Below are 16,281 nucleotides of genomic sequence, written 5' to 3' on the forward strand. Positions count from 1 at the left end.
TGGGTAGGGGTCCAAACTAGTATTTTCTTTTTAAAGACTAATTTATTTATTTTAGAAACAGAGAGAGAGAGAGAAAAAAAAAATGTGAGTGGGGGAGGGGCAGGGGAAGAAGGAGAGAGAGAATCCTCAAGCAGACTCCCCACTGAGCACGGAGCCTGATGCCAGGCTCGATCCCAGGACCTGAGCAGAAATCAAAAGTCGGCCACTTAACCAACTGAGCCACCAAGGCACCCCAATTCTTAATATTTTATTTTATTTTTTTTAATATTTTATTTTTAAAGATTGATAGTGAATACAGGAATACTAACCATATTCATCATTCTTTCCACATTTTAAACATCATGGGGTGAATTTTTTTTAAAGAAAAGTTTTAAAACAGTATTACAGCATGATCAATCACATTTAGTACAATAAATATAGTTTGTTTATATATGGTAGAAGACATACTGGTATGTATAAAACTGTTAACAGTTTTAACTGGGAAGTACAGTGTTAGGAAGGTAAGAGGGCTAAGGAGTCTTTTTTCTATTTTTCTTTTTTGCTCTTAAATACTCTTTACAATATTTAAAATTAAGCAAAAGCTTTCTAACTCTCTTTTCTAAGCCCATTCTCCCTAGTCCAGACCATTGTGTCCCTTACCCTAGAATCTTGGCACAGTCATCATAGTATTTCATCGAATTCTTGACAAAACTGAAGCCATTGACATCACACACAAAGGAGTGACCATTGGCACGAAGAAGGTCAAAACCACAAACTGTTTGCTGCAGTGGAAAGAGGCAAGATGAGAACAAGAGAGCCACTCTTTCTTCCCAGACTCCTGCTCCTGTCTCTTGCCCTCATTCCACAGCACCACCCACCACAGGCCTTCTTCTACCTTAAAAGCTACACAGACTTTCCTGGCCACCAGCTTTTCCATGGCGGTCAGCATGACTGGATATCGAATCTCTTTCCCTTCACTGTCTCGTTCGACCTTCCCATCCAGAGCTGGAGATTTTCTGGCTTCAGCATGGGCATAATCAGGCCCCACTGTATATACCTGCAGGTACATAGCATCACTGAGTATGCCCACCGCTCATCCTGCATATGAGAAGATAATATGAGCACTAGGTCTGTAAGCTAGTTTCAAAGTAAAACAAAAACAAAAACAACCCTGAGGACGAAAAACAGAGACCGATATATTTCTTACTGAACCTGACCGAAATATCTTTATGAAGGTTTCTCTTTGGGACTCCAGATCTATTATCTAGTCCTCATTAAAAAATGTTACCAACATTATAGCATTTTCCACATTACCCTTGCCCTTGCTCTCACAGTTATAATGTAAATGTCTACTTCTCTCACTGACTTCACCTGAATATGAAAGCAAATCACATTCACACTTCATTTTCTATGATTTTCTCCATACACTTCCATTTGCTTCCCAAGCACCCCATCCCCCTCAGACATTTATGACTTCTTAAATTCCTATATCCACCATAACCTTGACATCTGTGCCATCTGTTGGCATAAACTCCTCATAGATGTATGATCCTGTCTTTCGGACACTGCTCTCAGGAGAGTAAACGCTGCTTCGGCTGCCAATCTTCAGGAAGAAAAAGAAGAAAAAAAATATTGCCTCCACATTGTCCCTAAATCCTCCAGCTTCCCTTCCCACAACCTCATTCTTGTCCTTCTTCCTATCTGACTTCCCCAAATGCTCAAATGTTTCCCATACCTTACGGAAGAGGCGCTGACTTCCTCCTCCAGCTGAACTGGGGTAGTAGATGTAAACATTATGGTCCTCTGCACTCACTGGCTTCTCCACAAAGGGCTTGGGAAAGACAGCTCCATTCACCTCTACCTGGTCTTCACCCTCTATCAGGTTGCACTCTGAAAGACAGGTATGTGGTCATTCCTAGGGTTGAGAATTGTAGAATACTTCCAAGTCCCATTTCTCTGTGTTTTAATCTCCATAACCCCCAAATTTCTGTGACCATATCTTAGTAATAGATACAGTAGTATGTATATGGTATATAAATATAATAATATCTATGTAAGAGGTCCAAGGCACTATTCAGGGTCCATAGTTCTATCCATAATCTATCCATAATCCAATAATGAAAGGCTCACTTAGATAAGTAGTACATGGAGATATCCAGAGGATGGACAACTGGGCTAAGTGACAGAAAGCAAGGCAGGGAAGGACTGGACAAAGCCAGGTACTCACCTTCAGGCCGGGCGGGGTCACGGTTGAGCACAGCATATCGAGGCAGATCAATACCCTCCTCCTGCAGGATCCGGTACACCTCCCTCCTGTCACCCCCAAATAAATTAGCTGGGAGAGGTGGGGGATGGAGACCAAGGGAAGAGGCTAGGGATTTCATTTGTTCAGGAACTGGTAGATATCACGGCACAGAACTCAAGAGGGTATGATGCAAAAATTAAGCATGTTTGTTTGACTTTGCCCCTCCCAGAACGTGCTCTCTAAACAGGCATGATCTCAGGGCTACCCATCCCACCAATCAACAGAAAGCTATACCTATCCTGGATGTAATACTGCATAGCCAGGTCATTGATAAGAAATGGGTTTCGAAGCTTGGAGTAAGCAACAGCTTTGTCCAGAGGAAATCCTGAGATGGAGAACGGAAATTGATCAAAGAAAAAAAGTGAAAAAGACAGAGAAAACAGCAAGAGAAATAGATTATTAATGCTAAAGTTGCCACTTAGCTCCTCTACCCATCCAACCCATCGCTTATCCTTCTACCCAACTTCCCAAGTCTAGAATATCCATCAGGAAAAAGTGAAAAAGATATTATTCTTAGGGTCCTTTCAGAGACACACAATTCTGTCAGAGACCCTAAGAGCCTGAGGTTTGAATATGGACTTTAAACTACCACCAGCAACTCTTCCATGATACAGGGAAAGCAAACCCCTCTTCACCCTTCTGTTCTCCAATGTATCAGGAAGAGCTGATGACCTCTGTACTATTTGACAGTAAGAACTTCATCTGCCAGTCCAGCATTCCCAACTCCGTTCCCTCCCATTTTCCTTCATAGACTCCAACCTTTGGAGTGGAAAGAGATGAGGCAGTGGCAAGATGGCCAGTTTTCCACAGGCTCGTTGAGGATCACATCTTCTCCCAGAATGATAACCGTTAGGTAGTCAAATCTGCAGAGTCGCTCTAGGATTTGGGTCATTGGCTTGGACTTGGATTTCTTGGTCATGGCACAGATGCCAACAATGATCTGAGGTTCAGGAGGCTATAGAGAAGAAGTGCTATCAGGAACTTAGGAACTTCCAACCAAGACCATCCCTATGAGGGAACACTGTCTCATCTCCTTTGGGCATAGTTTCTTTCTTTCTTTCTTTCTTTCTTTCTTTCTTTCTTTCTTTCTTTCTTTCTTTCTTTCTTTCTTTCCTTCCTTCCTTCCTTCCTTCCTTCCTTCCTTCCTTCCTTCCTTCCTTCCTCCTTTCCTTTCCTTTTCTTTCTTTCTTTCTTTCTTTCTTTCTTTCTTTCTTTCTTTCTTTCTTTCTTTCTTTCATTTATTTATTCGAGAGAGAGAGAGAGAGAGAGAGACACAGGCAGAGACACAGGCAGAGGGAAAAGCAGGCTCCATGCAGGGAGCCCGACGTGGGACTCGATCCCAGGTCTCCAGGATCACACCCTGGGCCGAAGGCAGGTGCTAAACTGCTGAGCCACCCAGGGATCCCCTTGGGCACAGTTTCTTGCCAAGACTTTGGACCTATGGGGTAAATGCTGTCTCCTAACTTAGGTCTAGAACAGAGTGTGTATAAAGATCCCTATTGCCTAAAAAGTGCCTTTCCACAGTAGGAAATGTGTGCTCAGTTAGAAGAGCCAGAGAACCAATAACCATGACACAACTGGAGGAGGGCGTAATGGCAGGGGATTCAAAGAGAAGTAATCTAACCAATCTCTACTGCCTCTCCACTTAGGATGGGGCCTGTTTATGACAAAGAATCTATGAATTTGCAAAGAGCAGAGAAGTATCTCTAGCCAAAGGAATCTCAACTCTCTATGAAAGGGGTCCCAACACCAAGTTACATCATTTTCTTAGTCTTACCACTTCATCCTCCTCATCCTCAAGGAGCTCGTTGTCACTCTCTTCTGTCCTCATGCCTATTCCACGGGTGCCCAGCCCCTCATCTCCAGCTCCAAGGAAGAAGTGGGCTGTGGCACTCTCACCCTCACTGGCCGGCAATGACCACATCCCCGCCGGAGTACCCACTCATCCCGCTCTGCAATGGAGGGCATCCCATTAGTTCAGAATCCAAACCCCATGGCAGTGGGTGGGAATTGGGTGTGGAGTATCATAAAATAAAGAGGGAACCACAAGGAGACTAGGGGAAACAGGAAATAAAACTGTGGTAAGAAAGAGCAATAGGAAAGGAAGCATGTGGGCTATGACTTGACATGACTAAAGATCCCTAAGAGAAAAAGCAAGGTCTCCCTTTTCCTCTGCTCACCCTATACCCAACCATGAGACTGGTGAGAGGATAAGAAGGTTAACCCTTACAGTGCTGGCATGTCCCTGATTCTGCCAGCAGGAAACACCATTAAATCCAGCAGCAAGAAGAAAAGGCAGTTCTTCATGGGAGGCTACTGTTGATTCCTACCAGAAGAGAAGGTTAGAGTGACATTTCCAGTTTTGGATTCATTACAAAATATTCCTATCCCTTCACCATCTCCCCATAGTAGTGTTGAACTTAGGGATTTAATTCAAGGTCAAAGAGAATGAGAGAGGTCAACTGCCTTTGACCTTAACCCCATCTTCATTCCTACCAAGGATTAACTCAAAAACCATTTATTGAGAGCATCCTATGTTCGAAGCATTATATCAGGACATTAAAATTCTCTATGCCCTGTCCCTCCTTCACATGCTCCATTTCATTTTTTTAAAGATTTTATTGATTTATTTGAGAGGGAGACAGAGCATGAGAGGGAGGGGGAGAGAGAGAGAGAGAGAGAGAGCGAGCATGAAGGGAGGGTGAAGGGCAGAAAAAGAGGGAGAAGTAAGCTCCCCTGAGCAGGAGCCAGATGTGGGGCTCAATTCGGGGATCACACCTGAGCCTGAGCCAAAGGGAGACACTTAACTGAGCCACCCAGGCACCCTCACGTGCTCCACTTTAAAAGACAGATGCCCAAGTCCAGAAAAATCTGTCAAGGAAAGAGGTCCAGGGCTGACTGGGAGGTTAAGTATATACAGGCATCCATACAATAGCCTCCAACCCATTCTCAGACTGAAATGGGTTTTTCTCTTTTACCATGTTTTCTCTCTACCATGTCCTGGTACTAAAGACCCAGGTCTGGCCTAGGTCAAGGGCCCTTACACCAGAAGCTACAGTAGGAAAAAATTCTGCCTAGATCCATAATCCATGAGACTATCTTAAAGACTTACATTTGAATCAGAACAATCTGGTAGTTCCACTTCTGCACACATACACCTACAGTAATAGTTCCTAACTGTGATTATGCTGGTTAGGGGACATTTGGTAGGAAGCATTTTTGGTTGTCACAGCTAGGAAGGTGCTATTGGTGTCTGATGAGTAGAGGCTGAGGACAATGCTTAACAGCTTTAAATTCATAGGATACTCCCCCACAACAAAGAATTACCCAGTCCAAAATGTCAGTAGTGCTGAGGCTGAGAATTTCTGCTGTAAAAAAACTCTCCTGCATAATAAGACATGGGCAAAGATGTTCATAATCTCACTGCTGATAATGGGAAAAACTGAAAACTCAGAGGTCACAAGTAGAATGGATACAGTGTAGAGTGGATACAAATGATAAACAGCAATTTTTAAAAATGAATCAAAGATGTAACAATATGAACAGCTTCCAAATGCAAACGGCAGACATACACATGCAGTACAATTCGGTTTGCATAAATTAAAAATATTATATATGTTTGTGACTGTATACATAATTAGTAGGAGTCTAAAAATATGGACTGGAAAGAGAGACACTAAATTCAAGATAGTGGTTACCTCTGAAAGTGGAAATTGAGAAGGATTTGAGTGGAACTTTACAACCCTTATCTGTATTGTTTATTTCAACTTTTAAAATATCTGAACCAAATACACAAAAGGTCAACATTTGTTAAAACTAAATTGCAGGGATACGGGTATGCTGTTCCCCCCTCCCAAAAAAAATAAAATAAAATTGAGTCACCCAGGAACAATTTTTCACATTCTCCAAAAGTTTTCAGAAATAATAACCAATGACTCTAATGAAAGGCACAAACACCTTAAGTAGATAGATTTAGTCTTACAGACTTTTTAAATAGTCTTCAACAATTATTTTGTATTTTTATTTTAAACCCTGCCATTGCCAAGTGGGATTTGCAGCTTTGATTAGAAAGTTACAGCTAACCTTTATGACCTTCTGCTTGTCTCCACTAGTCAACCACAACATGCTCCTTCTACTTAACATTTCCAGTTGTTTACTACAGATCTTATACATACACTGCCCCCTCCTGATGAATAAGCTGTTTCTTTGAGCTCCTTTTTAGTGACCTGACCCAGTTTCCATGATTTGTGCCATCCCCGACGTCCCTATATAGTTTAAACAAGCAGAATTTCGTTGCACCCTTTATCCTTTATCCGAAGCAGGGGCTTTCGCTCATGTCTAAGGTTCCTAATCCTTCACCGTTTTGCGCATGAAGTCCTTCCTGGTTTTCTACTGAATGTATACAGTCATTTTCCTGAAATTCTATTATGACTTTATAACAGGGGATGGTAATAGAACGCAGAAGAAGAGTCTGTTCACAAGTAGGGGCTAAAGAGAGACAGAAAGGCCTATATTCATAGTTACCAAAGCAAGGATAGAAGCCTGACAGAAAGAGCCATGAAATAAGCCAGGACTTCTTTAGATGTACCTCTGAGCAGGGCTGGGACTTGATGTGGTACCCCAAGAGCCACTCCCCAGTTTTCTGCGCCCTTCTCCGCAACCCCCTCTCCCTCAATACTTCGTTACAAAGCAAAAGAAAACTTCACAGTCCACAAAGGGCTAAGGGCAGTCTAACTCCGGCCTGAATCCAAGCAAAAGGAAGGGGGAAAAGGGAGGGTCGGAGGCGGGGAGAAGATAGGTAAGGAGAGAGGGTGGGGCAGGTGGGCAATCTGGGAAACCCCTATGTTAAATCGGATCTGAAGAGGGGGGTGGAAGGGAAGGGAAACTGTGTAACTTCTTTCTCCCTTCGGATTCAGGGCTGTCTGCAGTAGTCCTCTGATTTCCTTAATGGCCAGGCACCCAGCGGAGGGCACCATCAGCCGCGAAGGGGAAACGTCAATACAGCGCAGGCAGGGATATGTCCAGCGTCGCAAAACTTCTCAGGCCACCAACCCCTGCATCTTCTTCCTAAATTCCTTCCCTGGGATGCAACGCTTACCTCCTACACACCCATATCCTGGCACTGATGGATTGTGCTTAATGCCCTTGTTCCATCAACCCACCCACTCCTACTTCTTCCTTTCCCTGATTTGCTAAAATGACTTTCCACCGGCACCCCCCCTCCCCCATCACTGATCAACTAATCCAGTTAGCAATCCCACTGATGCCCTCGCTCAGCGATCCCCCAGCATCAGACAAACCCTGCACACCCGCAGACGAGTCGCCACGCTGGGCCACAGAGTTGCGTGGAACCCGCGAAGGTCCCCAGGAGGAACGAACGCCTGAGACCCCCGCGTCCTCGCGCCGGCCCTCTCCGGGGTCCCCGCCGGCCCGCAGCGACCCGCCCCCCTCCTCACCCAGACCCGCGCCGCACGCAGGGCGCCCTCCTCCTCCCGCAAACCCTCGCCCCGCTCCCGGCTCCCGCGGACCCCTCGGCGCCGGTCCTCACGCGGCTCCCGGCCACCGACACCGCGCCCCGAGGCGGCTCCACCAGCCTTCGCCCGCCCCCGCCTCACTCTCCCTACGCTGACACCGAGGCCTGCCCGCTGGGCCTCTTTCCCAGGCTGCCCGCAGCCGGCACGGACCGCGGCCCTCCGCACCCCCGCGCCCGCACCCCCCAGCCCACCCCCGCGGATACCGCCCCCAGCCCCCAGCCACTCCCCCACCGCCCCCGGCCCTCGCTCACCCGCCTCCCTGCGCTCGCGCAGCCGAACCTGCCGTCAGCGACCCCTGACAGCCACCCAATCAACGCGCGGCTTCCCCGAGCTGTCACCAATCAGCGGAGGGCGCGCACCGGCAACAGAGTCAGGCTGCGTTGGCCCGCACTTCTGCGTGGAGGAGGGTGGCCTCTAGTGGCTGTGGGGCGGGAGTGCAACCTGATGCTCCCCTTCCTCCAATTCCTGGCTGCGTCGGCACGGCCCAGATGCTTGGTTTAGACAGAGACTTCCCAGGGAGACCAAGAGCAGGGAACAAGCAAGATGCAGAGAAAGAGGTACGAGGTACGTGCCACTGCACGTCCTTGAGACCAAAACCAGGTTTTCCGTTTGCTTTTTGAAACAAAAGGAGTATGACCTGCTTAGGGAGCCAATAAATGTAGATTGAAAGTGTTAACAGATGTAGAGGCGTTACAGGTAGACTGGAGACAAAAAGGGACAAAGAGAAAAACAAATCAGAAAGTTAAGGGAAGGAACAAAGAGACTTATTTATGGCGGAGTCAAGAAAAGATGGACTTGGAAGACTGGACAGGGCGGTTCCCATCTCCACAGTGGGCGTGGTCTTAATCCCTGCAGCCTTGGAACCAGACAAATCTAGGTTTGAATCCTGGCCTTGCCTTTCATAGCTGTGTAGCTTTGGACAAGTCACTGAACTTCCCTCAGCCTCCATTTCCTCAGCTGTAAGAGTGATTTAAAAATCTAATCATACGGTACTGGTTATATGAAAGCATTTTGTTTTCTTCGCATTTTTATTCTTATCTTTTCATCCTTACTTGGGGTTTCCCTGGTCAAGACAATCCCAAATTCCCTGTTTCTTCTCTGCAACCTTAGGGATCACACCACTTTTTCAGTCAGGTGCATCATTATATTGACCCCAAGGCATCCTGAATGAGATAGAGATGATTCTAAGGACCATCCATCCCTAAGGGAAATAGAATCCTCCCTAGTTCTGCTCAGGCTCATGTCCTCTCCACCACTCCAGCCCTTCAAACAAGTTACTAACTTGTCTTCTCACCCCCCTGAAAAATGTAGGCTCAGTCCCTGGTCATCCACTGGAACAATCCAATTCAATAAAATTACACATACTAGAGTTCCTTATAATTATAAAGCACTTTATAAATGCTAAACAGTATTGATATCATTATCATTAAAGAAGTCAAATACATGTATTACTTCTTGCGTGCCGTGGGATAATTTTTTAAAGTGAGCATTAATACATCATGTGGCTGTTAGATGCTCACAGAATAAGAAAAGTACACACATACATGTCTTTTCTCAGCAGAGCTAGTATTCAAATTTGGACAGCTAGTCTCCAAACTTGAATGCTTTCTCTAGTCCTCTGGGCAAGTCTTATTTTTCCTTCTGTAATTCTCTCTTCTCGTTTCCTACCTCTTTAATCTTAGTAACCACCCTCTCAAACAAATAACAACCCTACTGCTCTGGAAGATTATCTTCCTTCTTTATCTGGGTAGATATATACCATTCCAAGTAATTATATTTGCTTCCTCATAACTACTCCTTAACTTAGACAACGAGCCCAGGGGTAACATTTTCTATCTCCCCAAAAGGGACTTTAACTACAGAACTCTATCCTTTGATAATTGCTCTCCTACCAGAAGAAGGAATTAAGTGACAGACACAGAAGAGAGGTGGATGGCTCTTAAGGATACCCACAAAGTATAGGAGTAGAGGAGTGGGGTCTCATCAGTGGGGCCAGAGAACAATGTGAAGGGAATTTCTCTTTCTCAAATAAGATTTCCAAGTATCTTACTATCTTGTGGGTATGCCAAGACAGCTGAGAAAAGGAACTAACACCACCATGCCTACCCCACCTTAACTGACTTTCTATACTGAAGTCCCACATCTATCTCTATATTGGCTCCAGTATTCATTCTCTTTCCTGCCAGGACAAAGGTCAAGTCACACCTAAGTCACATTTTGAGGTCTGGGTACACACCCTCTCAATTCTGAATACACACCTTGTGAGGAGAGAGGACAGAGGACCAGTAGGAAGGCAGAGATTCCCTGGCAACCTTATGCCCTTGAACACCACTCCGCCTTACATTCTGGATTAAACAGCATTAGGGAGCCAAGAGAGGCAACACTTGTGGTGGTTGGAGACCTGTGCCTGCCTGTCCCATTCCTATACCTCGTCATCTTACCACACCCTTCACTTCTCCTTATGCTCCCCTCCAGTCCAGGAACTGGAAGCTACAAAGAGGGAGCAGAAGGGAGAGGCGGAAGAGAAAACTAACAATTCCCTGTCCAACCCCAGCTCCATACCCAGTGCAACCAACAGGTAACAGGTAGGCAAGCTTGCAGAGAATACTCAGAGGGAGTCCTGTGGGCAGCAAATAGTTCTGAACAAGGATAAAGCTTGAAGAATTAAAAGATCAAAGGTGAAGTAGAAGCTCCGGAGGAGGGTTGAGGGGAGAAAAGCTGGAGATCATGAGAAGTGGAGGCAGGACTTACGGCTTCAGTCTTGGGAGCTGAGTGGGGGTAGAGAACACAATATAAATGGGGTAAGAATTAATGTTTCTCTGGTTCCTCTCAGGGAATTCTTATAAGAATAGCTCAGGTGTCGCAGGAGGGCACCTTGGTCCTCTTCCTGGTTTTAAGGAGAAGGTGACCTTGAGCCACCCAGTGTCTTTTCCTGTGCCTGTCTCTGCGTGCTCTCTTCACGTCTTTCTCCGGTATCTGTACTTCTTTGGCGGTTTCTCCCGCGGCCGCCTCCCCTGGGCATATGAAGAGGTTGCAGGGGAAGGCCGAAAACTAGAGAAGGTTGTGCAATGTCACTTTCACACTCAGAGTGACGAATCGGGTTCCCAGTTAAATGGAGAGGCTTGGGGGAAGGGTGTTCAGCTTTCTCGGGTCCCCTTGGGTGCTGTCCTGTACTTGGTGCTGAAATCTGGGCGACCTCATCCCAGGTGGGCCCGCATCCCCGGCCTACGGCGGGGAGCTCCCGGTCCCTATTCTACCTGGCGGTGCTTCCCACCTCTGCCCTCGCACACCTAGCGCGGTCGCAGGCGGAAAGGCGGGGCCTGTGGGAGCCCCACCCCTGGAGACTGCGGCTGGGGCCTCCCTCTCCTCCACCGCCCGCCGCTAGCTCATTGCGCCTCTCCTGCAGTCCGGTTGGAACCCGCTCCCTCTCCCGCTCCAGCCTCCACTCCGGCCCCCATTTCGGCTCCAGCTTCGCACCCAGTTCCGGCCCTCAGACCTCCTGGTTGCACCCTCCCTCCCCGTTCCTGCCCTGCGCCAGCTCCCGCTCCGGGATTGAATAGCCGGAACCTCAAGCCATGGCTGGTCCCTTCTCTCGTCTGCTGTCCGCGCGCCCGGGGCTCAGGCTCCTAGCTTTGGCTGGAGCTGGGTCTCTAGCCGCTGGGTTTCTGCTCCGCCCGGAACCTGTAAGAGCCGCCAGTGAACGACGGAGGCTGTATCCCCCAAGGTATCAGTGTCTGAGGCGCAGCGGTGTGTGTGGGGGAGGTGGTGACAGGAACGAAGATGGGGATGGAGAGGAGGACCTGGGCAACAGAGAAGGGTTATAATCACGAAGGCTCTGGAGTACAGTGCTGTACAATCTGGAAACGTCAGTGGATTGGGGATTGAGGCCAAAACCGTGAGGCTAACGCATTCCTGGGGACCTGTAACCCGCAGTCTCCGCCCCCAAGCCCGCTCGGCCCTGAGTTCTGGCTGCACCCACTCTGCCCAAATCCCTAATTGAGAAACCAGGAACTATCCTTTTCGCTTTCCTCCATCTCCTTTCCTGCTGTTTCCCCTAATTTCCTGAATTCCCGTCCTTGGTCTTTCCCCTCCCCCATCCCTAATGTTGTGCTAATGGTAGGAAAGAACTGAGCAAATCTGGGGGAATTGAGCCCGCCAGCCAAAGGAAACTGGAACTGTTGGGAAAGAATAGACCCTGAAAGTCCCTAAAGAGATTACCAAGATTTAGCCTCCCTCTAATCTTCCCTTCTCCTAAGGAGCAAAGCTAGACATGGCTAACTGGATAGCTCCCATCTGACTGCACTGGGTCTAGGCCCCCTGTGCCCTCTCTCCATGGTTACTGGGTACCCCCTCCCTAGCGCTGAGTACCCAGACCTACGAAAGCACAACAACTGCATGGCCAGTCACCTGACCCCAGCAGTCTATGCCCGGCTCTGCGACAAGACCACACCCACTGGTTGGACGCTAGATCAGTGTATCCAGACTGGCGTGGACAACCCCGGCCACCCCTTCATCAAGACTGTGGGCATGGTAGCTGGAGATGAGGAGACCTATGAGGTAGGGGGCCCCCAGAGTTTCCCTGATGACCCAACTCATCTTCCCAGTAATCCCAGCTCGTTCCCCCAACAGACCCTTCACTTTCCCTTAAGGCTGGACCTTCCATACTCATGTTTTCTGACCCAGTGAAATCAATCCACGACTAAGGCCCTGAAAGGGATCCCCTCTCTTTAACCACCCTCTCCCTCTTAATTCCCCATCAGGTATTTGCTGAGCTGTTTGATCCTGTGATACAAGAACGACACAATGGATATGACCCCCGAACAATGAAACATACCACTGACCTGGATGCCAGCAAGGTAGGTCAGATATTCCGCTTCTGATTTGCATTGCCTTATGTACAACGCTCTGTTTCTCCAATCCCTTCACCTTAATTACTTCCTGACTCAGAGTCATTAGACTGCTGAGCTTTTAGTCTTGGTGCGGGGGAAGGAATTGTATCTTAAGAAGCAGCAGATATGGAGAGAAGGTGGATGAGAACGACCATACCCCAAAATAAGCAGTTTGGGGAGGGTCCATATTGCCCCCTTCATTTGGAGTACTTGCCCTTTGGACTTCTTCCAATGCATGCAGTGAGGATCCTTACAGTTCTTAAAGTCTCTCCTTTCCCCAGGGCCCTCAGTTCCCACCCACTGTGTTTCTGTGACATATATTAATTTCTCTTATTCCCTAGATCCGTTCTGGCTACTTTGATGAGAGGTATGTATTGTCCTCGAGAGTCAGAACTGGCCGAAGTATCCGCGGACTCAGTCTCCCTCCGGCATGCACTCGGGCAGAGCGACGAGAGGTGGAACGTGTTGTAGTGGATGCATTGAGCGGCCTGAAGGGTGACCTGGCTGGACGTTACTATCGGCTCAGTGAGATGACAGAGGCTGAACAGCAGCAGCTTATTGATGTGAGGGGCGTTGAGAGGGAGTTGGGTTAAGGAAGCAGATGGAAAGAAGAGTCAGAGGGGAGGGTTGGCCAGATGAGATAGAGGCCCAGAGGCTACTGTGAAGATTCTTAAACCAAGTCCTTTTACTTGCCTCAGGATCATTTCCTATTTGATAAGCCCGTGTCCCCATTGCTGACTGCAGCAGGAATGGCTCGAGACTGGCCAGATGCTCGTGGGATCTGGTATGAGGCTTAACTTACCTTTTTTTGTCCCCATGTCCCTTACGTGCCTCTTATTCCTCTATCTCCCCCAGTTCTTGACCTGCCTCTTGATCCCTGTCTTTCCCTCTTTTCTACTCTTCAGGCACAACAATGAGAAGAGCTTCTTGATCTGGGTGAATGAGGAGGATCATACACGGGTCATCTCCATGGAGAAGGGTGGCAACATGAAGAGAGTGTTTGAAAGATTCTGTCGAGGCCTCAAAGAGGTTGGAGAAGAATGTATAAGGGAACTAGGTGGGAGGACATAAGGAAAACCCAAAGACCATACCACCTAATTTATCAACCAATTCAGGACACTTTTGATAGCAAAAGGGATCACCATCAATCATTGCAGGACAATATATTAGGACTGTCCAGGGAAAACCAGGAAATATGGTCACCCAAGAATAGAAGATAGAAAGAATGTCACGAGTCCAATGTAGTAAATAAAGCAGTTGCCAGATAAGACAAAAAGAATAACTGAGATAGTGGGTCAGTGCCTGGAATGTGTGGAGTGTACAGATAAAGAAAAATCTGAACCTGGATCATTGCAGGGAATGAAAGCTTGGTATGTTCATGATTTCAGTGTAACCAAGGTTGGCCTTTGCTCTGAATTCTGTCTTTCTTGCTAAAGTATCATGTCTGGTTTTAAGCTGAGAGGAGGGGGGAGACCAGGGAAAATGAAAGATGGAATGGCTGAAGTTCCAGAATGTGTGGCTCTACTGAATCTTCAATCTTATATGGATTAGGTCTCTATATTCTATTCTAGATTAGAAATCCCCATAAACCCAGTTCTTATTGTGTATTCTCATATATACAATTCTATTTTGGACTCGTAAAGACAGAGAGCTCCTCTTCTTTTAGATTCTAGCTAGGAACTTTTTATTGTTTTTGGCAAATAACAGATAACATATTCTGACTGTAAGTGGTAGGGAAGTGCTTTTCAAATAATATTCCTCAGGTTTCTCATCTGTGAAATTAGTATAATAAGGCTTCCTACATTTTATGTTGTTGTGGGGATTAAATGAGAAAAAGGCATGTAAAATGCCTGGCCTATAATCAATGTTCAATAAGTGTTACCTCCCATTATTATTTTTCTAGATGGAAGAGTTTCCCCTTGTTCAACATGTAAAATAATCCCCCATGCCATGTTTTTTTCCTAAACTATGAACAAGATCCCCTTTACTCACATTAGGTAGTTTTCATGTCCATCACTTCAGCAGATCCCCTGTCTTTTGAACTCTAATGGTCACCTCCATGATTAGGATGCTCAAGTGAAACAAAACACCCTTTCCACAATCCCCTTCCCACCTCATCAAGCATACACATAACTCTGAGTGCGGCTCTTCTGGACTGTTTTCACCTTTCTCTATGACTTCTCACATGTGCTCTCTCCACAGCTAACAGAAGGCTCTCTTGCCTCTTCCTGTTGCAGAGCCTACACCCTCATTTTATGTGTGAAAGAACCCTTCCAAACTCCAGCCTCATTAGCAAAGCAAAGATAATCCATGCATGCTGAGCTCATTAAATAATCATTCCTTTCTCAGTTCAGTTTACCACCTCCACTCATTTCCCTAGATCATCCTGAATGCATCATTCTCCCAAGTTTCTCTTCTTCCACACACAATATACTTTTCTGTAATCTCACCATTATAGGCTTGCAACATCAAAATTACCTTGTATGTGTGATAATAACAAAGCATTTACACACACACAGCACTGTCATTTTTTCATAGCCCAAGTTTCTGGTTCTAGAGTTCCTGTAGGTCTGGTTAAGGGAGGGTTCACGTATCCCTGACTTTTCACTAACAGCGACTTTGTGGACTCAGGTGGAGCGGCTGATCCAGGAGCGTGGCTGGGAGTTCATGTGGAATGAGCGTTTGGGATACATCTTGACCTGTCCGTCTAACCTGGGCACTGGACTTCGGGCAGGAGTGCACATCAAACTGCCCCTGCTAAGCAAAGTAAAGGAGTTGTGGGGTTAGAGTGGGGTGTGAATGAAGAAGGTGGCTGTGTGTAGATGGGAGGGTGTGGGCATTTTGGAAAGGAGCCAGACACATTGTGGCTTAGAAATATTAGGGGAAAGAGTTCTGAGCAGGTTCAAAGCTCTTTCAGGTAAAATCAGTCTCTGCCCCTATTGATCCTGCCCTTAACCCTGTGCCCTCCCCTCTAGGACAGCCGCTTCCCAAAGATCCTGGAGAACTTAAGGCTCCAAAAACGTGGTACTGGAGGAGTGGACACAGCTGCCACAGGCAGCGTCTTTGACATCTCTAATTTGGACCGACTGGGCAAGTCAGAGGTGAGATCCTTAGGGATTAGGGTGAAGAGAGATATAGGTCTGTGGGGGTTGAGCTATGACGGTGAGTGAACCCCAGGAATCTGAAATGAAATTCAGGTTGAGTGGGGAGGAGCCTGGAAATGAGTGCCTAGAGCAGGCAAATCAGCACTAAAGAAGGAAACTCAAGTTATGGGAAGCAGAAATCAAGGGTTAGTGTCCTTCAGGTGGAGCTGGTGCAGCTGGTCATCGATGGAGTAAACTATTTGATTGATTGTGAACGGCGTCTGGAGAGAGGCCAGGATATCCGCGTCCCTCCACCTCTCGTCCACAATAAGCATTAACTCCCCATTCCCCGAAGATGACTCAAGATCCCCAGGACTTCTATCCATTCTAATGTGGCCCATTCTACTTGCCCTGGATGCCCCTAACTCCCTTCTGTCCTAGTAAAGACTCCTTGCTATGCTCTAGTTGTCTTTGTTATTTCTAATGGTTGG

The 16,281-nt window shown here is 46.9% G+C and overlaps 2 protein-coding genes across 24 annotated transcripts in view; one reads left to right on the plus strand and one right to left on the minus strand.

The window, feature by feature from the left end:
* Positions 1-8,170, minus strand: part of PPIP5K1 (diphosphoinositol pentakisphosphate kinase 1) — a 45,937-nt gene extending 37,767 nt beyond the window's left edge. For 11 of the 21 annotated variants that reach the window (XM_077880850.1, XM_077880847.1, XM_077880844.1 and 8 more), the window contains exons 1-10: positions 8,070-8,138; positions 4,515-4,610; positions 4,062-4,236; positions 3,044-3,239; positions 2,519-2,609; positions 2,207-2,292; positions 1,715-1,869; positions 1,481-1,582; positions 875-1,036; positions 640-761 (exon numbers count right to left, since the gene is read on the minus strand). In XM_077880850.1, the coding sequence (XP_077736976.1) occupies positions 640-761; positions 875-1,036; positions 1,481-1,582; positions 1,715-1,869; positions 2,207-2,292; positions 2,519-2,609; positions 3,044-3,239; positions 4,062-4,208 (1,061 nt within the window). In that variant the 5' untranslated portion in view covers positions 4,209-4,236; positions 4,515-4,610; positions 8,070-8,138. Of the gene's footprint in view, positions 1-639; positions 762-874; positions 1,078-1,480; positions 1,586-1,714; positions 1,870-2,206; positions 2,293-2,518; positions 2,610-3,043; positions 3,240-4,061; positions 4,237-4,514; positions 4,611-5,092; positions 5,117-7,812; positions 7,961-8,069 lie in introns of those variants that run through there. The other 10 variants (XM_077880852.1, XM_077880849.1, XM_077880845.1 and 7 more) reach the window with 7 other exon arrangements.
* Positions 8,171-10,249: 2,079 nt separating this feature from the next.
* On the plus strand, positions 10,250-16,254 carry CKMT1A (creatine kinase, mitochondrial 1A). 3 transcript variants are annotated; one of them, XM_077880867.1, is made up of 10 exons: positions 10,250-10,403; positions 11,225-11,542; positions 12,177-12,375; positions 12,579-12,674; positions 13,049-13,270; positions 13,406-13,491; positions 13,613-13,736; positions 15,339-15,473; positions 15,683-15,808; positions 16,012-16,254. In XM_077880867.1, exons 2-10 carry the CDS (start codon positions 11,394-11,396, stop codon positions 16,126-16,128), a joined length of 1,254 nt encoding a protein of 417 aa, XP_077736993.1. In that variant the 5' UTR covers positions 10,250-10,403; positions 11,225-11,393; the 3' UTR covers positions 16,129-16,254. The 3 variants fall into 3 exon arrangements, with proteins under 3 accessions (XP_077736993.1, XP_077736995.1, XP_077736994.1); XM_077880869.1 differs by having other exon boundaries at positions 10,262-10,403; positions 11,258-11,542; XM_077880868.1 differs by having other exon boundaries at positions 10,375-10,396.
* Positions 16,255-16,281: the final 27 nt, after the last annotated feature.

Source organism: Canis aureus, chromosome 32 (assembly GCF_053574225.1).
Source record: "Canis aureus isolate CA01 chromosome 32, VMU_Caureus_v.1.0, whole genome shotgun sequence".
NCBI lineage: Eukaryota > Metazoa > Chordata > Mammalia > Carnivora > Canidae > Canis > Canis aureus.